The sequence below is a fragment of the Phascolarctos cinereus genome, unplaced genomic scaffold (assembly GCF_003287225.1).
Source record: "Phascolarctos cinereus isolate Bilbo 61053 unplaced genomic scaffold, phaCin_HiC Scaffold_4;HRSCAF=312, whole genome shotgun sequence".
Taxonomy (NCBI): domain Eukaryota; kingdom Metazoa; phylum Chordata; class Mammalia; order Diprotodontia; family Phascolarctidae; genus Phascolarctos; species Phascolarctos cinereus.
Genome location: NW_027555847.1, coordinates 90,600,204 through 90,623,269, shown reverse-complemented (window position 1 = coordinate 90,623,269; position 23,066 = coordinate 90,600,204). Strand labels below are relative to the sequence as shown.

Sequence of the window (23,066 nt, the reverse complement as noted above, 5' to 3'; positions counted from 1 at the left end):
TGAGAGGAAACTGAGGCTCAGAGAATTTAAGTGACTTGCCTATGGTCACACAGGGAATAAGTATCAGAAGTAAGATTCAAGCCTAGGTTTTTGAGTCTCTACTGACTCCAAGTCAGAACTTCCTACCGCGCCACATGGCCTCAATACAGTTAAATGGATTTGGAACTGGTTGTTGAGAAGACTTAAAGAATGACCCTGGGCAAGTTCATTGCCCTTTCTATTCTGTAAAATGGGAGTGTTGGACTAGATGAGATCTAGTCCTCTAAGGACCCTTCCAGCTCTCACATTCCTATAACTCTCGGCCCTTCTTTGTGGGTACCTCATTAAATCAAATATTCAATCAATAGAGCCCTTGAGCATTACTGTTCAGTCACTCTCCACTGACCAGGACCCCCTTTACCAGACTTTATATTGAGTTAGTGCCTCCAGTATGGAAGCCAGACTCTAGCCTTCTGACCTCCTTTAGCATGTAACTTGACCACCTCCTCAGTCTCCTTCCAAAGGAGAGTAAAGGATACCTACTTGGTTAACACACAGAACAGTCACAAATTTGGACAGAGATTTGCTAATGCACAACTTATAGACAGCAGCTGTTGTGAAATTTTTCTATGCCAACCCCTCCTCATGGCTTGGACAAATCCCACCGCTCACCTATCTCTATGACTGTGCCCCCAGCATGAGGGACACCACACCCACTTCACACCCATCTCCCATTGCTGTCTCTAATTTCAGATCCCTCTGAGCATCACTGAGCTCAAGCTAGGTACTTTTAGACCATGTGATCAGAAGCAGTCTCTGCTGGCGATTCAATGTAGTTCAACATTGGATGGTAGATTTATGATCAGTCTATTAAAAGAATTTAAAAAAAAAAACCAACTCATGCCATTGGAGGGGCAGCAGTGACTTTGCCAAACCAACAAGGTGGAGACATAGCGGCTGACATCCGTACAAAATCCATCTAGGGAAGGGTGTGTGATGGGAATAATGTTGTTTAACCTTTGAGAGTGGCAAGAACCCAGCATAGCCCACCAACATCACGGGCGAGGTCTAACTGGGGGATGACATCCTGTGCAGATCACCATTTGTTATTGTCTCCTTTTTCCAATGCATTACTCATATCCGTGTTTCATAATTCTGTGTGAATAGCTGGTTTAACCCATTAACCCAGAGGGATCTGTGGCCAAGGATGGACTAAGCTCCTGCCTGATCTTAATGCTTCAAGCATATTAACCCGCATATCAAGAAATCCTGCTTTGCGAAGCTGCCTTCCTCGATTGCCAAGAACATTGAAGTGATGAACTAGGGGCAAGATTCATTCATTCATTCGCTCATTCATTCATTCAAGAAACATTTATTAAGCACTTATTGTACGTAAGGGACGATATTAGACCTCAAGGAAATTACAGAATATAGATAAGATAGCCTCCATCCTTGGGAAGCTCAGAATCTAGGCAAGGAATAAGACATATAATTATACTATATAGTATCACATAAGGAGTACTTTAGAGATTTGTCCTCTACTGGGATCAAAACAGTCAAAATGAATAAAGAAATGGTTTTGGAAGAGTTCAATCAATCCATCAACAGATCAGACACCCAAATACCCTAATTCTACTTTTCACATGGGCCCAACTTCCAAATATAATTTTCACCCAAATAAATCCCTTTATCTTAGGAGAACTCTACCCAAGTGAATCCCATCCTTCAGAGGCTCCCAGGATGGTGATTATTTTTCTATTTGACACTTCTTTTTTATATGACCCAGATATCTCACTTAATTCAGATTCAGCCTTTCAATGGTACCTACTTATTAGGCATGCTAAGAAGCAAGGCTTAGCCTTGATGGCTAAGAAGTAAGGACAGACCCACTGCAAACAATGCAGCATCTATTTAACTCATGTTTTATATATATATATATATATATATACATATATGTCCTTATTTGTGGGCTCTAATGATTGGAAATGTTCAAATTATGTGTTATCATTTGTACAATGTTAGCATTTTCGTTTAAGGAAAGGTACCAGAAAGCAATCATGGCCACCCAAAGATCATTGGATTCCATTAGAACATAGTAATAGTTGCACAGGTCATATCTTGTTCCCCTGGAACACAGCAACAGAACCTTATAATCTATAAGTTAATGATTAGCTTGTTAGAAGAGTATTAATATTATGAAATATACATGGAGAAGGAAAGGAGATATTATTTCCAATGAGCTTATTTTAACAGAGCTCAGTTGAGAAATAAGATGAAGATAAGTAGGATCATGGGATACCTGCTTTTCCATCACCTACATCAACAGGTAGAAGTAATTTACTACAGAGTGGTAGGACAGTTGACCATAGAAGTAAGTTGTCAGTAGCTGCTGCCTTTAGGAGGGAACCTGTTTCTCTCCCACTCTGAGTCAAAGATGAAAAATCCAAAGTATCCTCTGTCCTTTTTCCCTTTCTTTAAAAAAAATAGTCCTAGAAATTTATCAATGGGGGCAATGTCCCATAAAGCCCTCTTGTGAACTTATATCAGGGTCCCACAACCTCTGAATGAAAGGGTGCCATGGTCTCTGATATAGGCCTGCCTTAGAGAATGGGCTGAGAAGGCATTGCCAAGGGAATGGGTGTTGCTGACTTTCTGGCATGGAGCCATCATCACCCAATTATTTGCTGTTCAATGTGCTCATGATCTCAGACAGCTCACAGCCTGGCCCAACACGCAAGAACTCCCCGGACACATATAAAACACAGGGTAACATAGAAATTTACAAAGAAAAAAAATCCCTTGCTCAAAGAAATACTACTCTTCCACGAATAGATCTCACCTGTTACTCTCCCTCTCTCCCACTCCAAGAAAAAAGCTCTGCAATTGCAGTCTATAAGAAACAGGATTCATAAGGTCAAACTCTCCTTTTCATCTGTGATTTAGAGGCAGCTTTAGAATAAAGTCCTCCTTAAGGAAATAGGCCACAACTTCTCCTTTCCTACACTCCTAGCTCAATTGCTGTGCCTCCGTGAGGATGATAGCTTCTTCCCACTGATGTAGATGAGGTTTTTATCAGGCTGATCTTAAGCCTTAAGAAGGGAAGAAAACATGCCTGGCAGTGTGATCTCCCACTACCTTTCTCTGCCTCCCTCTGGATTAGAAGCTGAAGTGTATAAGTCAGGAAAACACTTACAGGCCTGTTGGTCTCCTTTGGAGGAGCCAATGAACTCTGATTTTGTGTTCTGAAGCTCTCACTCATAGCTACAAGTTTTTAATCCAAAGTTCCTTTGAGGTTTCCATTACTATTCTCACCTGCAAACTCTGGTAGGGACTACCACGCTGGAAAGGCTCAGACTACATTTGAGAACTCTCATACCTAAGTTCAGAGAGGCTCCTCATCAGAAGGCCGCCTCCTAAGATAAGATACGTCTAGAGTCTGTTTCAGTGAAGGATAGCCACAAAGTCGCAGATCTAGAAAGTGCCTTCCCTTGAGAAGGGAGCAAGCCTCATGCACACAGGGAGGGGAACGTCAGCTCTTCTCCTCTCAGGGATCTACAGAGGTCTTTTCTCCTGCTGACCTGAGATCTTCAAAGAGCGTTCATTGTTCTTAAGTCAGCTTTACTACTGAAAGGAGAGAGGAGGCTTTAACTTCCTTCTTTCCTTCCTTCCTCTCTCTAGCCTGGGACAAATCATGATGAAAAGTAAGAATGGTGAGATAAGACGAGAGGATATACATACCCTCCTATATTTTTCCAGGAAGACTGTCACTCCTCTTTAGCAATCTTCTTCTTTTTCTCCCCCTCCACCCCTCCCAGCTCCCAGCAAAGCCCAAGAATGGAAACTGAGTAAGATGGAGAGTTGATTCTATCATATCTACAGAACCCTAGGCTATCAGAACTGGAAGTGCCCTTATAGGTCATCTAGGATGGATCACAGTATCAGATGTAGAGCTAGAAAGGATCTCAGTGCCCCCAAGGACAACTCTGGTATTTTACCAGTCCAGAGAGGGTTAGAGTTTTGCTCAAGGTCACACAGCTAGTAAGTTCAGTCCACTTTCTGTATAGTCAAAGTTTTTCTGTTCTTCCAGTCAGTCAACTGAATCCTTTGGTGGTTTCCCTGAGCTCGGTTCTTATCTTCTGTGGGGAAAATCCTTCCCTAGAGAACCTCATAATTCTATTCTGTTGATCGTACTTTCTCCTACTTGAATAGCACTCTACGACTTACAGTGTGCTCTGAGGCACACTATCTGACTATATCCTCACAATGGCTTTATAACTCTGTTTTATAGATGAGGAAACTGAGGCCCAAAGAAATGAAGCAATTTGCCCAAGATTATACGGCTAGTATCTGGCTGACCTGGGACTCAAGCCCAACTCACTCAACATCTAAACCCAATACTTTTTGCAGTGGCACCATTTTAATCTGGTGCCACACTTTAGAAACGAGGCCACCTTGTGCAAAGAGAAAACAGCCTCTTGTCATGAATGGCTTCTCTTTTTGTCCTGTGCTTTTCCAACTTGTAAGGAAAATACCTGGGCTATGAAACTAAGGGAAAAGATCTTGTGTCTGTGATACCATGTTCCCCAAAGGCCCTGTAGACTCGCAGCATGGCCAAGTGAGGAGGGACCTTAGAGTGCAGAAGGCCAGAGCTTAGAGATGACTTAAACCATGGAATGTCAGACTTGGAAAGGGCTTTAGAACACAGAATGTGAGTATCTCAAGGAACCTTAGAGAGTGGAAGACACAATATTAGAAGTGGAAGATACCTTAGGGCGATAGAAAATGAGGACCTAAAGAAAGCGTAAAATATAGAAAGTAAGAGGTGAAAGGGGCCTTAGAACCTAGACTATGAGCATGTCAAGAATACTAGAGCTGGAAAGGACTGTGGGACAAAGAATGTCAGAACCTAGGGAGAACCTGGAACATAGAATGTATGAGATGGAAGAAGATTTAGACCATAAAAAGTTAATAGTTTTGAGGTAGATTGGAACATACAGCATATAATGTTAGAGCTAGAAGGGGTTATCTAGTCCACATGCATGTGCACACGCGCACACACACCAATGCTATAGATGAGGAAACTGAGGCCCAGTGAGATCTCATGATTTTCCCAAGATCACACTGGTAGTAAGTTAGAGAGTTGGGATGTGAACCCCAGTTTTCCTAGTCCCAGCCCAATGCTATTTTTCCCCTACCACATTAATAACAGATCACGCATCTCTGGCACTAAATGGTTTATAAAGTGTTTTCCATAGGGCAATCCTGTGAGGTAGGTAGGACGAAGATTATTGTTCTCATTTTGAAGATGATAAAAGAAGTTACGTGACCGGAACCACACCCCACAGTTGGCACGTGTCAGAGTCACCAAGGAGCACTTTAGAACCAGGAAAGCATGACTGGGGTGGCCCATGCTTTCCCTCCAGCGTCCTTGGATCAACTTAACAGTTAGCTTAGTCCTCTTAGCTTTGGCCTTTCTTTAACCCCTTGCTGTTCCTACTGTTTTCTTTGTAGTCACCGAGCAAGAGACTAAAGTGCCCAAGAAAACCATCATCATGTAAGTGCTGACGTTTTATTCACCTCAGATTTTGCCGTGCTGTCTCTGCATGCTCACTAACCTGCCTGCATTCTCCCCCTGCCAACCTTGCAAAGCCCAGTGATGTTATGGGGCAAAGCAGAACAGCACAGAGCCACCCATCTGCAGGGTAGAACTCTGTGCCAGCAGCTCTCCAAAGCGATCTAGCCTCTCTCTGGGAATTCTAGAGAGGCAAAGAGTGGAGGTGCACCAGCCATAATGCTTGGCCTCCTTAGCACAGAATCTCAGAATCACACATCATGGTCTGAACTCTCACAATCAGACTCTCTCAGAAGCTTAGAATCACAGAATCTTCATCTCAAACTTATAAACACTCAGAATCATGGAATCTGGGATTTTTGAAATTATGGAATTTCAGAATCACAGACTCTCAAAGCTAGAAGGAACCTCAGAGGACATCTAGACCAGAGGTGTTAGACACGTGGCCTACAGGCAAACTCCCCGGTGAGGCCAGAACCAGACTAAAATGCAACTGGGAAACGTTGAACAGAATAAATAAAAACAACAATCTAAATAACATTACATTTTAAAACTAAGTCAATATGCAGCCAGCAGGGATCCTTATATGTTGATAAATGAAATTTCTATCTGAGTTTGACAGCACTGATCTGGATCAAATATGTGTGTGTACACACACACACACACACACACACACACACATATACACACACGTTTTCTCCATAATCTAGCCCAACACATAGTCATTGAGCCTCCATTCAGAGCCTCCAGTGATGGAAAGCTCACAACCTGAGATAACCCTTTCCACTTTGGGAGTTCCGTTTGTTAGAAAGTTTTTCTTCCCCTCATATAGAGCTGAAATCTGTCTCTTTGCAGCTTCAGTTACTCTTAACGGAACGTCTTTACTATATCACTTCTCTTCTTTAGACTCCAAGAAAAAATTATGCCTTAGAGTCCTAGAGTCATAGCTATTTGGAAAAAATATAAAATGTCAGTGCTAGAAGGGACCTTAAAGATCATCTGATCCAAGTCCATTTTATAGAAAGTTAAACTAAGGCCTAGAGAGGAGAATGACTTGCTCAGAAGGTGATGTCAGTTAGTATTGAACCATTCAAACTCTCACTTCATCTCCTTTGTGACCAAAAGCACAAGTTCTTGAAATGGTCCATGGCCATAGAACATTCGTCTTTTCTTTCTTCTCTGAGGAGGGGAGAGAACCAGTTCAATGAGGTTGCCCATTACTCCACCTTAGCCAGACGGAAACTCTCCAGGTTATGAAAGACCCTCGGCCACATCATTATTTGGAGAGTAGAAAGGTCTTTGGCCTGGTTGCAATGGTAGTCTTGGGCTTAGGATCCCATGGAGTTGGTCATTGCTTCCAAAGTTCCTTGATCTTTAGATCCAACTGTAGGATGTCCCAGCCCTTTTTGATACTCTCTGGCTCCTCTTAATAAAAAGCCTGGCCCCTCTGGAGTTGACAGTCATATGGTCATATTCTTAAGAAGTGGAAGGGATCTTCGAAACTATCTAATTCAGTGCTCTATTTTATAGAGAAGAAGGTTCAGGCTCAGAATAGGGCAATGACTTAGATCAGAATCCTCAGAGCTGAAGAGGCCTTAGAACACAGAGTGCTGGGCCTGGAATGATCTCAAAATTCATTCAGCCCAACCCCTTGGTTTTTCAGAGGAAACGAGACCCAGGAAGCTTAAGCAACTAACAATAGATTGTCAGTTTTTGTTGTTCAGTTGTTTCAGTTGTGTCTGACTCTTCATGACCCCATTTGGGGCTTTCTTCACAAAGATACTAGAGCAGTTGGCCACTTCTGTCTCCAGTTCATTTTATAGATGAGGAAACTGAGGCAAACAGGGTTAAGTGACTTGCCCAGGGTCACACAGGTAGTGAGTGTCTGAGCCCAGATTTGATCTCATGAAGATGAGTCTTCCTGACTCCAGGCTCTTTGTTCTATCCGCTGTACACCTAGCTGCCCCAAGATCATCAATACCTAAGAAAAAGGAGTCAGTCATCCTCTCACCCTACGAGTGCCTGAGACCAAATCACTCCCTAATCCAGTGGGAATGCCTGCACCTGAAGGAGGGTCTCAAGTATTCCTTGGGGTACCACAGTCAGGCCTGGCCAGTTTAATTCAATTCAAGATGAATTTTTAAAGTTTCTACTACGTGCAAGGCACCATGCTAGGTCCTGGGAATACAGAGATGTAAAAAGAAAAACATTTCTTGCTCTCAGGCAGCTCACATTCTACTGAGAAGCCAAGAGGGAATTCCAAACCTGGGATGGTGGTAGAGAAAATTCAATGAAATTCAACAATTATTAAGCACCTACTGTGTACAAGGCCTTTTGCTCAGTGCTGGGCATATAAAAACATGCAAACATATATACATACATGCCTACATGATGCATGCATGCATATGTACATACAAACATACATGCATTAACAATTCCTGCCCTCATGGAACTTATCATCTACTAGGGGAGGGAAAAGCAAAAGATATACACAGATAGGCAAATAAAAGATAATTTGAAGAGTTAAATCTCATTAATTATCAGGAGTAAGAGACTTTCTTGTCTCAGATAAGGAAAGATTTGGCATAAGAGGTGGCGCCCAAGCTGATTCCTGAAGGAGGCTTAGGATTCCAACAGCAGAGGTGAAGAAGGAGTGACTTCCAGGTGTGAAGCCTTCCTTCCCTCTGATGTCCATGACCTCACCAGTGACCATGGGGTCTCAAATTCCAAGGCTATGAGAAGTCTCCTTTCAACAATTCAGTTTGACTACTATTTATTAAGTGCCTACTGTATGCAAGGCACTGTGCCAGGAGCTAGGGGATACAAGGACACAAATGACACAATCCCTGCCCTCAAGGAGATTACATTTTACTCATGTGGTAGTGATGTTGACAGTGAAAACTACTAACAGGAAGGAAGCCTTAGGCGTGTAAAGGAGGTATCTAGTTGAATACACAGATTGCCTAGTTTAAGATGATTTTAAACATTTGATTCGAAGCAATTCATAGCAATTTGTAGAAGCGTTGAAGAAACTGAATCTAAGAGCATTTACGGCTCAACCACTTGACTCTTTTCCTATTCATTGATTAATACTAATTTCCCATTTTTTTACCTGGAGAGGTCACAGAGGTAGTAGCAAGGAAAGCACGACTTTGAACATAGCTCCTCTGATTCCAGAGCCAATGTTTTTCTTCCCCATAATGACTTCTTCTAATGGGGCCAAATGGTTTGCAGCCCAGTGATTCTTGGTTCTTGGTTCCTGTCTCAATAGTAATTCTAACTCCCATTCCTATGGTACTTTAAGACTCAAAGCATTTTCCCCACAGAACCTGTGAGGTAGGGAGAGCAAGGAGTATTGTCCTCATTTTGTAGTGAAGGGAAACGAGGTGATGCAGCAGATCGAGCAGTGGCTTGGGAGACGGGAAGATGTGAGTTTGAATATTGCCTTGGACACTTAGTTGTTGTTCATTTCAATCGTGTCCAGCTCTTCGTTGACCCCATTTGGGGTGTTCTTGGTAGCGATACTGGAGTGGTTTGCCATTTCCTTCTCCAGCTCATTTTACATATAAGGAAAGTGTGGCAAACAGGGTTAAGTGATTCGCTCAGAGTCACACGGCTAGTAAATGTCTGAGGCCACGTTTGAACTCAGGTCTTCCTGACTCCAGGCTTGGAGAGCTCTATCCACTGTGCCACCTAGCTGTACCCTAGCTGAGGGGAGGGGGGAGGTAACCTTACCTTGGGTAATGCAGTTTACCTCAATTCCCTGCTCTAGAAAATGAGAAGGGTTGGACTTAGTGGTTTCTAAGGTCCCTGCCAGCTCTAAGTCTATCATCTCATGATTCTCTGAATGGAGGCTCAGAGAGGACTGAATGAGTGAGTGCTCATGAGACCTGGATTCGAGTCTTGGCATTGACATTAACTAGTTTTGTGATTCTAGACAAGTAATATGACCTTTCTGAGCCTATTTCCACATCTATAAAATGAGGGGTTTGCACATGATTAGGTCCTATCCATCTCTGGCCTTGTGTGATTCTTTGATTGTATGAGTCTGTGCTAATCATTAATAACCAGCAGTAAGGGAGGGCGTGACACAGAGAGGGAGGTCTAAATATACCTATTCTTTAGGGAGCTGTATAATCATTCTGCACAGAAGCCGCCATGTTGAAAAGAGCTGGACTGTGAAATGTGCTGACAATAAGCTCTAAGGACTATAGAATGATGTTGCCTATCTAACCAGGGTTTTAACAAAGACTACTTGTGGAAGTAGGAGTTCTGTGTGTCTGGGGAGTTTCTCAGCCCACTCTCTCTGCTCACTAAACTAACATTTCATTTATCAACAACGGCATGTGTGTGTTGGTGGATAAAGGACTTAAGAAAACCTTTTTCTGTCTCCGTTTCCTGCTTACTTGCTGGCCTTTTCGTCATCAGAGAAGAGACAATAACTACAGTGGTGAAGAGTCCCCGGGGGAGGCAACGGACATCTCATAGCAAGTCTCCCTCTCGTTCACCTTCCCGTCGCTCAGGTCCTCAGACCCCAAGGCCCAGCATGCTGACCCCAGAACCACTTTACTCTTCAGCAAGCAGGCAGCAGGTCCTGAGGTCAGAGTCCGAGGCTGTGAGGACAACTGTCATTCCAGAACTATATGTCACTGAGGTTGGGGGGCACCATGCGGCAGCATCCAGAGCCACCATTGTGGAAACCAGAGTGGGAGAGCAGAGACCTAAATGCATAGAAGTGGAAGAGATCATTGAGGTCAAAGTGAAGAAATCTGACCAGAGGAGTGCTTCTCCATCTAGGCCAGAGAAGGACCACTCAGGAGTACTAACTTTCACTCTTCCCAGCTCAAGGTCCAGGCCTTCCCCTGAAGAAGACCCCAACACAAATAACTCTAACAACACATTGATGGCCCAAGCTAAATTTTCCTCATCTACTGATGGTCTCTCAGATAAACCTTCTGAGGTGGTCAGAACAGAACAGGTGGGAACCCTGGAATCACCTGAAGACCCTAGCTTTCCCTGCAGCTCTGATGAACTAGGTGAAGACACCCATATTGTTGGCCCAGCAGAATGCCATAGCTACCTCTGGGAGGGAACTGGAAATGACCCTTCAGCAACTGTTCCCCCAGTAGAGGCCTGTGTTGGAGAGTCCTTTGTGTTTTGTTTTGAGACTGATGATACAGGAAAGGCTGAAGTTGTTTCTTTCCCAAAAAGCCCTCAACTGGAAGTCACTGACTCCAGTGAGCTACCCAGCTCTTGGGTTGCTAAAGAAGAGATGGTTGCTGAGGAGGACCACGAGCACCCCATGATAGAGGAAGAAGAGAAGAAGAAGAAGAGAAGGAAGAGCAGGAGGAGGAAGAGGACATGGACACCATTATAACTGATGAGCCAGTAGAGCAAGATGTAATTGATATCCAAGGCCGTGACACCAAAATCCTCACTCATAATGGCAAAGTATTGACATTGGCAGATCTTGAAGATTACGTTCCCCAGGAAGGGGAGACCTTTGGTTGCAAGGATCAGCCCGCCACTACCACTGATGACAAACCCTGTGAAATTTCTGTGCTGCAGACCGAGATCAGTGAGCCTACCATTGGTCAACCCATCTTGCTCAATGTGGGACGACCAGTGTCTCCAAAGCCTCCTCCAGGCTTCTTCAGCAAATTCAAGGAACATGTTCCCCAGAGTGCATTTCTGTCAGCATCCAGGGTGATGGGGATGCAGACCATGGGCCCCACCAATATCTCCTTCCATGTGAGTGAGACACACGTGGCAGCCACACCCAGGCCCAGCCCAATAGGTCCTACACCAATAAGTGTAGGTGCTTCTCCCGGAAACCAGCCTCCCTTCTCAGTGAAGCCATCCTTCTGTACCAAAGTCCAACACTCAGTCGACCACAGCCAGCCCAGCTTTCGGACAGAAGTGTCTGCTCAAACCGTCAGCTTTGGTACTGTTGGTGAGACAGTCACACTACATATCAATCCAGATAATGATGATGCTTCCCAGAGCTGAGTGTCCCTGGAACATGGCCCACCAGACTCCAAACTGATTTGCAAAAAGTTACATGAAAGGGGGTGGTGGGGGAGGGGGCCATTCATGAAAGCACCAAGGAATGGGATTGGGAAAGCAGAGTGAAGAATGTCCATATGAGACCATAGAAGGATAAGGACATTTCCAAGCATCAATGGGAACACTCCACCTCTACTCATGCAATTGATAACTACAAAGCTTCAACCACAGCCAGCGCACATCATTCCATAGTGAAATGAGGAAGGAAGACGAGCATCCTTGCACAGCTGAAGAAGGACACCATGTTTGTACCCCAAACATGCACAGCCTATGTGTGTTGCAGGAGACAAAGGTGACTTTCTAAGTTCTCCCCTGGAAAGAATTTTGAGGGCACATATCCCCTTCCAGCTGTGTCAAGGAGATCAGGACATCCTCATTTGAGTGCCAATCAAATCAATAGGCATTGACTGCGCTCCTTCTGTATACCTAGCCATATCTCTTGCTGACTGTTGCAGAGTTTCATGCTGTTTACTTTCCTAATGGCTGGTATCACTCCCCATCTCCTCAAGCCAGCATGCCAAAGCAAAACCGCCTTTCGTGAACCTCTCAAGCTTGTCATGTAGCTAAATGGCTTCCAAGCTTGAATCCATTCATCATAATCTTCACCCATACCTTTGCACAGTGGAAATGTACAAGGTTGCTCTTTTAAAAAGCTATTGCTTTCAAGGAATGAATGCACCCATACGTGGGAGCCAGTATAGTCTAGTGGATAGAGTAGAGGACCTGGGACTCTGTTCAGGCTCATGAAGTGACTTTTGGTGAGTCACTCACTTTTTATGAGCCTTAGTTTTCTTTATAAAATGGGAAGAGTCATGCCTTCTCTCCCCACTCCACCCCCATTTCTACTTCACTAAAACAGTGGCTATAAGGAGTTGAACATCCTCTGGGGGAAACGCATCCTACAAACTGAAGGACAAATTTCCTAGGCGCTGACCTGAGAGCCCCTCAGTTGCTTCTGACCAATTCTTGAGCTTAGCGCCCCTTTCAGAAGAAGTCCAACATGGACAGTTGCTGGTCACTTCGGCAGTGAATTCAACCAACAAGTGCCTTTGCTTGGTTTCTTTTTTCACAATAGAAACTGTGCTGTGAATGAAACCAGGATACCGAGAAGTGCTAAGAAAACCCTCCCCATCAAAGAATACTTAAAGAATTTGAATGTGCGAGAAGTCAAAATGAGTGGGTGGGGTTCCTTTTTTTCCCCAATCTGTTCACTAAGGTTATGCATTTAACAATTAAAAAACCAACAAACAGCCATGTTTAGCAATTATGTTTATCAGAAACACAGTTGCTACCTGACCCAGTATTACTATACAGAGCTGCTTGTAGGTATATAGGCAAGGATCAAGGGACTCTTCTCTTTCCCTGGAGTAAAGAAGGCCAAGACAGATTCTGACTAATGCCTCAGAGGTCAACATGGTTTGTCCTGCCCAGAGGCAGGAAGGGGGTCACCCTCTTGCTCTAAAAAGGTCTGTTTAACTTTGAGCACAAATGACTCTCTCTCTCTTCCTCATTACCCCAGCCAAGGTGCCCAAAAAAAAAAAGTTTACTGCTTTTTAGCCAGAAGGTAGAGGGAATTCCCCTGGTGTGTTTTAATGAGTACGACTGTCCACATGCTGCCTGGCTGTGTTCTATCAAATACTGTCTTAGCCACCCCTTACACTTTCAGCATAGGACTTTTGGTCTGACTCTTAGAAAAAGTATCCATTTCCAGCATCTTATTTCATGGATCAATAGTTACATCATTATGGATAGTCTTTCCATCTAATCCCTCCACACAACAGTAGACAGGCTTCATGAGTTGCCATGACTGAAAGAATCTATCCTATAGTGGCCAACCCTCTGAACTTACCTAGGCCAGCTCTTAGACAACAGATATAAAGTCTGTTGTCAGGCACAGATAGCTCAGTATTAGCTCATACAGGCATATGGCCGTAAGCCATGAGTCCCAAGAATATGTCCCAATTCCCAATCTGTCCCAGGAAAATCTACCTTCCTGCAAACATCTAGGTAGATAGCATCACTGTCCTGCCCAGTATCACTGTTCCTCCAGCCTTCTTGGCCCCACCAGTTTGCCTTATGATCACAGCTGAACATTAGCCCAGGATGGCTTATATCAGGTAGGCTAGGATGAAAGGGAGTCTGGGTGGGTAGCTGGGAAGAGACCACTCTTTATTTAATCTCCTTGCTTTGTGCAGTATAGTTCAAGTAGCCTTGAGACAAAAGAGACTGGAGAGGAAGATGGAAATGGTCCCCAAAGGGTATAGATTCTTCCCCTGTTATGGGGTGGGGGTGGGGGGGAAGGTTGGAATCAGATTCTGCATAGCACTTGAAACATTGGGCAGCAAGGTAGAGGAATGCTTTGCTTCAAAATGTAGCATTTATTGGTGTTGATACAACCACATGCCCTAGGCCAAGCAAGAAAACAAAGAATGTCTCTTGTGAGTCTTAGAGGCCTCTTCAGTGATTTCAGGCTAGTGGCAACACCTCATGGAATTATAGAATCATGGGCCTAGGAGACACCTCAGGGGGGAGCATGTTGTCCAGTCATTAGCCAGGCAAGAAGCTCTATTACAAAAATTCCTGACATGCGGTCATCTGGCCTCTGCTTAGAGACTGTCAATGACACGGTCTAGTGGAAAGAACCCTTCTCTAAGGTGCAGAGTCTTATTTCTGCTGTTTACTCCCAATACGATCTTGGATAAGTCCCTTCCCCTCTCTGAGCCTCAGTTTCCTCATCTGTAAAATGAGGGTAATAATACTTGCAGTACCTACCTCACAAGGTTGTTGTGAGGAAATCACTTTGTGAACCTACAAGTGCCATAGAAGTGGAAGTTATCATTATTATTATTAATTATTATTATTATCATATGATTACCTCCTGAGGCAACCCATTCCACTTGGGGACAGCTCTTGTTTTTAGAAAGGTTTTCCTCATATTGAGTTGAAATCTGCCACTTCCTACCTACCACTCCTGGTTCTGCCCTCTGAGGCCAAGCAGAAGGAATCCGTGTGGATTCCAACCAGAAGGAATCCTCTTCCATGTGACAGCCTTTCAGATACTTGAAAAAACCTAAGGGGGTTACTCTCCAACGGGACTAATAAAAATGGAGACTGTGGGGGAAGGGGCTGCTGTGCGCTGATGCCACAAGCCAGTGCACACAGCAAAGGGGAGGAAAATTTCAGCTTCTGGAAGAGAGGGGGAGGGAGGGAGGAGAGAGAAAAATACAAAGATGTGATCTGATGCTTGATCTCATTTCAATAAATGTCTTGCATCCTTTGTCATTGTTTTTGGCTCTTTTCCCAATCTCTCCATAAAGCAGCGCTACTCCTAGCTGTTCTTCAAGCCGCAGAAAATGGCATTTCAGTCTCAGTCCAAGCAGAGTGTCTCACTTGGGTTTCCAGCATTATTCTCATCTCCCTACATCAGTCCAATCATAGAGATCCAGTGATAAGGATTGGTCCAGAGATAGAGCAGATATGGAGACAGAAGGAATCCACCTTGTTCTAGTGAAAAGGGTACTGAGCTTGGAGGCAAAAGACCTAGGTTTGAGCCCAAATCTGTCACTGTGTGACCTCAGGAAAGTGATTTTTCAGCCCTGACTCACCTGTGAAATAGAGGTGATAATGCCTGTATTTCCTCCCTCATGAGACAGTTGTAAGAGAAATGTTTCTGGAAACACTATGGGGATTTTGTATTCTTTTTGGCTATTTTGGCTAAAAGTGATTTTAAGGTCATCTAGTCCAGTGATGTCAAACTCTGATAGAAATAGAGCCACTAATCCTGATATAAGGATCCCTGTGGGTTGAATTAGTTTTAAAATTTGATATTTATTAAATTTATTAAATATCTCCCAATCATATTTTAATCTGGTTTGGGCCCATTTGAAAGTGTTGTGAACCACAAGGAGTTGTTGGCTAAGTGTGTTTCACCTCTAATCTGGTCCCTCCCACAGCCTTTGGTTCAGCCTCCCATGTAAACAATATTAGACTGAGACAAGTCTTCCCAATTTTAAGATTCTCCAGATTGTTTGGGACTGTTGTGGCTAAATAAAATGAATTGATTCTTTAAAAAAGGAACAGAATAGGTAAAAGGGGTGGGGATAGTTAAAAGTTATAGTTAAAGTATAGTTAAAAGATGGGCAGTTAGGTGGCTCAGTGGATAGAACACCAGTCCTGAAGTTAGAAGGACCTGAGTTCAAATCTGACCTCAGACACTTACTAGCTGTATGACCCTAGGCAAGTCATTTAACCCCTACTGTCTCCAAAAAAGTAAAAGATATACTCATTTGAGGAAATCCAAGAACCAGAGAAGGGAATCAATCCATCAGTCAGCAAGCATTTATTAAACTATTGTGTGCTGGAGATCCAAATACAAAAGTAAGTCTATCCCTGCCCTCAAATTTACACTCCATATAGGGGATACAACATGTTTAGAGAAAAATAAATATAAGCTGCATGCAAAATGAACAAACACACAGTGATGGCAAGAGACAATAACAATTCCAGTAATCAGGAAAGCTTCATAGAGAAGCTGGCTCCAGCTGAATCAAAAGGGAGGTGGGGGTCCTAAGAGGCAAAGGTGAGAAGGGGAGCCTGGCAGGCATGCCTGGGGGACAGCTTGTGCAAAGGCAGGATGGAAAGAGAGGAGACGTTGTGTAGAGGAAGGGGTAAGAATGCTGGCTTGGCTGGAACATTGAGGACATGATGAGAAGCAGGGTATAAAGCAGCCTAGAAAGATAGGCTGGGGCAGCTAGGTGGCGCAGTGGATATAGCACCAGCCCTGAAGTCAGGAGGACCTGAGTTCTCAATCTGGCCTCAGACCAAACACTTGACACTTACTAGCTATGTGACCCTGGGCAAGACACTTAACTCCAATTGCCAAAATAAAATAAAATAAAATAAAATAAAAAAAGATAGTCTGGCCCCAGGCTGTGAAGGATTTAGAAACCAAATGGAAGAGTTTGTATTTTGTCCTAAAAGCAGTGGGAGCCACTGGGGGTGAGGAGGAATGACATGATGTTCTCCCAGGAGAGGGGATTAGGGCACATCTTACCTGGAAGAAGTTTTTGAGTCTCCTGGTGAGAACAGGAGAAATTAAATTGAACAGGTAATTAAAGGAGAACTTCTTCATGCCTAGTATCATGGCTAACCATTAAGTTGGAAGTCGGGGCGGAGTGTGACGATCCCTTCGGGGAGGGGAAAGCCTGAGAAGGAGGGATTAAGCCTCATTCCCTGCTGGACAGCCATGCCATCCTGGTGACAGCTATCCCAGGGACTTCTTTCCTTTCAAGCATTGCCCTGACTGACCAACCTCTCAGACTTTTCCTGAGGGAGAGGGGTGAGCTTGGGACTAGGGAAGACTTGGAAGGACCAAAGGGCCTCAGCTGTTTATCCTGAATCATGCATGACACTAGGGGCAGATGTGCTAGAAGGATTGCTGCCCCGGTGGAAGGCCAAATTTCAACAATCTGGCTGAAATGGAATTGGATGGGGAGTCAAGAAACCTGGGCTCCAGCTCCAGCCCCAACCCTGAGACTCAATGAAGACCTTCTCCTCTGCTGTAAAATGGTGGAGTCTGGACAAGGCATTCTCTAATATTCTTCTAGCTCTAACAGTCTCTCAGTCTTTGAGACCTGGGCTCCATTTTTCCACCTTAGCTCAGCCTCCACGTATCGTCCTTTGTGACTCCAGCAAGTCCCTGATCATTACTGGGGCCTTGGTTCCCTCCACCTTAAAACGAAGGAGGTGACTCGATTATTCCTAAGGTCCTTTTGGCCTCCAGTGTGACACTTGTCTGCTCAGAGGGGAGGGCAAACCAGAGTTCTTATTGTCATTCGTAGGAAAGGTCCCACCACAGACCCAGCTGGAGGAGTCTGTCCGGGCCTCCCTTGAACGTGCTGACCAGGAGATCCAGACTGCCTTGAAGAGGCTGGGGGATGCAGCATCACTGGGCCCAAGCTCTGAGGCCCTTCCACCTAGGGTCTCTTTTCCTTTGGACACCAAAGGCAGGCCTGTGACCGTCCAGGAAACAGGCACACAGACTCGGAGTGGGAGAGACCAGGGTAGGTCTGCTGGGCCCTGGTAAGAGACATAGAGACAAGTGAATGGCTGGGGCCTTGGCAGGACACTTACCCTGTTTGCTCTGGGAATAATAGACTACCAACCTTTGTGGCTGTATGTATTTGGATAACCCTGTGGCTAGTAGGATCATTATCCTTATAAGACATGTTGAATGTGTGGTGATTCCAGGGCATCATCACATTTCCTATACATTATCTCATTTTAATCTCACAATTGCTCTCTGAGGTAGGTATGATCCCCATTTTATAGATGATAAAACTGAGCTATTGTTATTTTTAGATTGTTATTTTATTTTATTTCTTCCTATGAAAAAGCTATGGGTTCAATTTAGGTTCCATTCACTTCAGCAGTACACTACAGAAATTTATCAAGCACCTTTTATATGCAAGACACAGGAAATCCAAAAGTAAATGCTCTGGACATAAGCTCATTGAGAGCAAACTCTTTTTTTCCTTTTTTCCTGTGGGTCCCCAACACCTAGCAGAGGGTTTTACACATGGTAGGTGCTACATAAATGTGTCCTGAATTGAATTAAATGGATACAACACAGACCCAGCTCTCAGATACTATACAATTCATGTAGATGAACAAGTGTAATCATGGCAACCTCCTGTTTGAAATATTCACTAGTTTCCTATTGCCTCTAGAATAAAATACAAATTCCCTAGCCTGCAATTTAAAGCCCTCCATAATCTGGTTCCTTTCAAAATTCATTTCACATTTCATCCCTTCATATTCTCTGCATTCTGGCCAAAATGATTTATTGACTATTGCCCAAACTGGAAATTCCATCTCCCACCTCCAAGAGTGGAATGTATTCCCACAACTGCTGCCTCTTATACTGAGCCATTCCTATTCCCCCAGTCACTGGTATTTTCTTCCTATTCAATGTACCTAATATTATGTGTATCTGTGTTGCATTTCCTCCAGCAGAACATAAATTCCTTGAGGAAAGGGACTTTTTTTTGGTTTTTTGTATCTCACGCACCTAGTGCAATGCCTTGGACATTGTAGATACCACATAAAATGTTAGATTGAATTGAGTAAGGAAGAAGAATCCAGCTAATTATCATTCAAGGGACTATGAGAAAAGAAAGAGAGAGAGAGAGAGAGAGAGAGAGAGAGAGAGAGAGAGAGAGAGAGAGAGAGGGAGAGAGAGGGAGAGGGAGAGAGAGGGAGAGGGAGAGGGAGAGAGAGGGAGAGAGAGAGAGAGAAAGAAAGAAAGAAAGAAAAGAAAGAAAGAAAGAAAGAAAGAAAGAAAGACAGACAGACAGACAGAAAGAAAGAAAGAAAGAAAGACAGACAGACAGACAGAAAGAAAGAAAGGAAAGAAAGAAAGAAAGAAAGAAAGAAAGAAAGAAAGAAAGAAAGAAAGAAAGAAAGAAAGAAAGAAAGAAAGAAAGAAAGAAAGAAAAAGAAAGGGAGGGAGGGAGGAAAGAGGGAAGGAAGAGAGGAAGGAAGGAAGAACTTATTCTAGGGCAGAGGTATCAAACATGTAGCCCACAACCCTTTCAAATGCAGCCCAAACCAGATTAAAATGTAATTGGGCAATATTTAACAAAATAAATAAAAGTACACTAAAACAGATAATATAAATATGTAGGTTTTCTAAGTCAATATGCAGCCCACAGGAATCCTTATGTACAATCTAGTGGCCCCTGTTTCTATTTGAATTTGCACTTACTGCTCTAGGAAAATCTGAGTGAGCAAAGACTCTATTCAGTGAGTGGTGGGGTCAAACAAGGCTTCACGAAGGAGGTGGCGCCTGAGCTGGTCCTTAAAGACAGGAAATCATTTCCATGGATGGAGATGAACATGTTTTTCTGTGTTCTGGACATGGGAGATGGCCTTCACAAATGCACAGATGTAGGAGAGGGGATTCTGAGACCTGGGAAGAGCACGTAGTCCAGTTTAGCTGCAACACAGAGTGCATGGGGAGTGATACATGGAAGTTTAGAAAAAAAAGTCAGGAGTTAATAGGCTTAGAAATCCAGGCCCAGCCACCGAATCAAGCGTCCAGGATGTTCCAAGAATGTCCATCCCTTTCCTGAAATACCCCCGAGGTCTCTAGGAGGATTTTCCTGCTGTTTGAAGAGTTGGGTAGGCCTAAAATGCCTCTGATGTTAATGTCATTTTCATAGACCCCACTGTATGTCAACCCAGGACTGGGAAAGGGGGCTCCTTTCACCCCAATGACCACAGGAAAAAAAAAACACAAAATTCTTGCCCTAGATAACTATCGAACTCACCCATCCAAGAGAGAGTTCAGTCTTCCCATCCCCATAAGATATGCCTTAGCATATTGGGCAGAGAAACAGATGGGGAAACCATGTGTGCTGAAGGCTTTTAACACTAACCACCCTGCTTTCTTAGCTTACCAGGTTGGGCTTCTTCTTCCCTGGGCAAACAGCCCCCAGCCTCCCCTATCCCCCTGCTGCATGGGCTTTGTGACTGCTGTTTTCCTCCCAGCTCAGAGGCCTTTTTCACTTCTTCCAGAGGTCCTGACTGTGTTCTGGGTGAGTGAGGCTGCTGGAAGTCTGACTTTCAGATTAATGGGGGATGAAGGAGACTAATTAGCTTTTGTTGCTTAGATTTTCAAGATGTCACTGCTCTTCCATCTACAAGGACCCAGTTGGTACCTATTAAGGACAGGAATTCCAATGGGAGGGGGAAATCCATCTTTCTTGTACCTTGGCTGAATTAGTCAATGGTTGTCTACCAGGAGGCAGGAAATTGAAGCATCTCAGTCATGCTGCATTTAAGGCCTCTCACAACTATAACAGCATCTCCTGGACCAGATCCTGTATCTTCCATTGTTCACACTCATAAATACCCAGGCCATCAAGCCCCTCAGAGAGAACTGTTACCAGAGGGGACCAGCACACCTAGGTGCTGCTACAATCCAGTGGGGATGTGGGATGAGTGGGAGTTGGGAGGTAGGGTATAGGGCTGGTTGCAACATTTCCATGAATAAATATAATATAAAAACTAAGTAGATTATGCTAAGGGTGAAGAAGAAATCTTGCCTCCATCCTCTCTCCTTTCCAGTCTGTTCTTCAAACCACAGCTAAAATAATTCTTCTAACCCATAGATTTGGTATAGGCCAAGTCCAAACTCTGTCCCTCCCATGCTGCTATTGGCTCTTTACAGACCAGTCCCATGTCACTTAGGAACCCAGTCACCAGCATCGTTAGGGGAAGGGATGGACTGGTCCACCTCAGTGATATTTCCAGATAATTGAAGTTTTCAGCATCAATGATTTTTTTGGCTCACATCAACCATCTAGGGTGAAAATATTTTTCAAATGGATGTAATTATGTTCAAAACAGAGGAAACCAAACAGTAAAGCTAATCCTCATTAACCCAGGGCCACCATTATCCTCATCTTAATTGTTATTTCTTTTTAGATAGAGGTAGCTAGGTAGCACAATGGGTAGAGTGCTGAGCCCAGAGTCAAGACCTGAATTCAAATGCAGCCTCAGATACTTAACTAGCTATGCAGTCCTAGGCAAGTCACTTTCCCTCTGTCTGCCTCAGTTTCCTCATCTGTAAAATGAGCTGGAGAAGGAAATGGCAAACCACTCCAGTGTCTTTGCCAAGAAAACCTCCAGTGGGGTCAGGAAGAGTCGGGCACACCTGAAATGACTGAACAACAGCAAGCCTCAGCTATCTTGACATTTATAGGTTCCTCTGTCTTCTCCCTCCCTGACAGCTGTCAGTTCTTAGCCTTGTTGAAGCTCGTGCCTTCTTTTATAAGTACTTGTCAGGATAGGGTCTTATCAATCAGTCAGTCACCAAGCATTTATGAAGCCCTGCTACGTACCAAGAATTGTGCTAAGTGTTGAGGGTACAAAGAAAGACAAAAACATGGTTCCTGCCCTCAAGAAGTTTGTATTCTAGTGGATGAGACATTAAAATAAATAAGTGCATCCAGAAGATATACGGAATAGATAAAAGTTATATATCAACATGGTGCCACCCAGCCTAGGAAGTAAAGCGCATGGACTGTGACTGAACTTTTCCTCCGAATTTAGAGACCCTTTCTTACTTCCTTGTGGATTCTCAGATGTGTTGCAGGCAATTTGGGCTTCTAGAAGTCTGCTCTTCATATTGATGGGGCTACTGTTGTTGTTGTTAAGTCATTTTCAGTCATGTCTGACTCTTTGTGATCCCAGGCAAAGATACTGGAATGGTTTGCCATTTCCTTCTCCAGCTTATTTTTCAGATGGAGAAACTGAGGCAAATTAGGTTAAATGACTTGCCCAGGGTCACACAGCTAGTAAGTGTCTGAGGACAGAGTTGAACTCAGGTCTTCCTGACTCCAGGCCAGGGGCACTCTATCCACTGCTTCACCTAGTATTGGGGCATCACCATATGAGCTGATGTAGCTACAGATCGGCTAAGACTTCCTAAGAATGGTAACATCCATTCCTTCAGATGAGAGGGCCCTCTGGAAGTCACTTAGTAGTGGCCTCCGTCCCCAGGAAGTGTTTCCCTTAAGTTCTCCCAGAAAGCATAAGAACTGCTATGATGCCAGATAAGATCTGTCCATTGTATAAACACAGGTCCTAGCTTTTCAGCGACTGTTTTCTTTTTCCTATTCTCACTATAGCCCACCTCTCACAACCAGCCAGTGGGGTACTGGTAAATGTTTGACAATCAGCTCTCCAAAGAGGGAAAAAAATGTCTTCACAACACACTTTTAAGTTCAACCTGCATTATCAACAGTTTCTTCTTTGCTTTCTCAAGTCTAGACAATCCACAAAACAATAAAGCAAACCCCACATGGACTGTGTGCCAATTTCCAAGGTGTAAATGCCACACCGAAAGTTTCACAATCTTCAGGCAATTTGAGCTGCCTCCAAACCTTAAGTCTCCCCATCTCCTCTCCCCTATAGCTGCTTCAGATTTGTTAGTTTCATGAAACCTTGTACCCCTCAGACCCTGGGAACTTTTCCCAGTCCCTTGATGGGAATGTGTCTCTGCCACCTTGGGACAGTTTTCCCTAGGGCCTCCCTGGCAGCCCTCTGGATCAGGTTCAAACTTTGTCCCTCCTTTTCTGGCCTGGCCCCATGTCATTTGGTCTCCTACAACCTTTTTATCTCCATCAGATGGGGCACGGGACAGCTCTGGGAAGACACTCGATGAAGACCAGAGCGGCCCCCAGCCTGCCCCAAGCACCAGCGAGAAAGAGAAGACGGCATCGGCCGGTGGCCCCCAGGAGCGTACCATCCCCATTCGGTAATGCCACTACTCCCACCTAGGACTGACTGTTCTTTCTCGAGCCAGGGCTCGGCCTGAGGGGGGGTGGGGGATGGTGGGGGGCTATAGACAGACTCCTTTGTTGTCCCTCCAACATGCTTCCCG

At 44.2% G+C, this 23,066-nt stretch overlaps 2 protein-coding genes across 2 annotated transcripts in view; both read left to right on the top strand.

Moving 5' to 3' along the window:
• OBSCN (obscurin, cytoskeletal calmodulin and titin-interacting RhoGEF) overlaps window positions 1-23,066 on the top strand; it is a 303,665-nt gene that overhangs the window by 231,179 nt on the left and 49,420 nt on the right. The window contains 2 exon segments of the mRNA XM_078152436.1: window positions 17,458-17,679; window positions 22,811-22,940. Of these exon segments, the coding sequence (XP_078008562.1) occupies window positions 17,458-17,679; window positions 22,811-22,940 (352 nt within the window).
• Window positions 10,815-14,899, top strand: LOC144456781 (uncharacterized). The gene has a single exon (XM_078152435.1). The coding sequence runs from the start codon at window positions 10,913-10,915 to the stop codon at window positions 11,558-11,560; it is 648 nt and encodes a 215-aa protein (XP_078008561.1). The 5' UTR covers window positions 10,815-10,912; the 3' UTR covers window positions 11,561-14,899.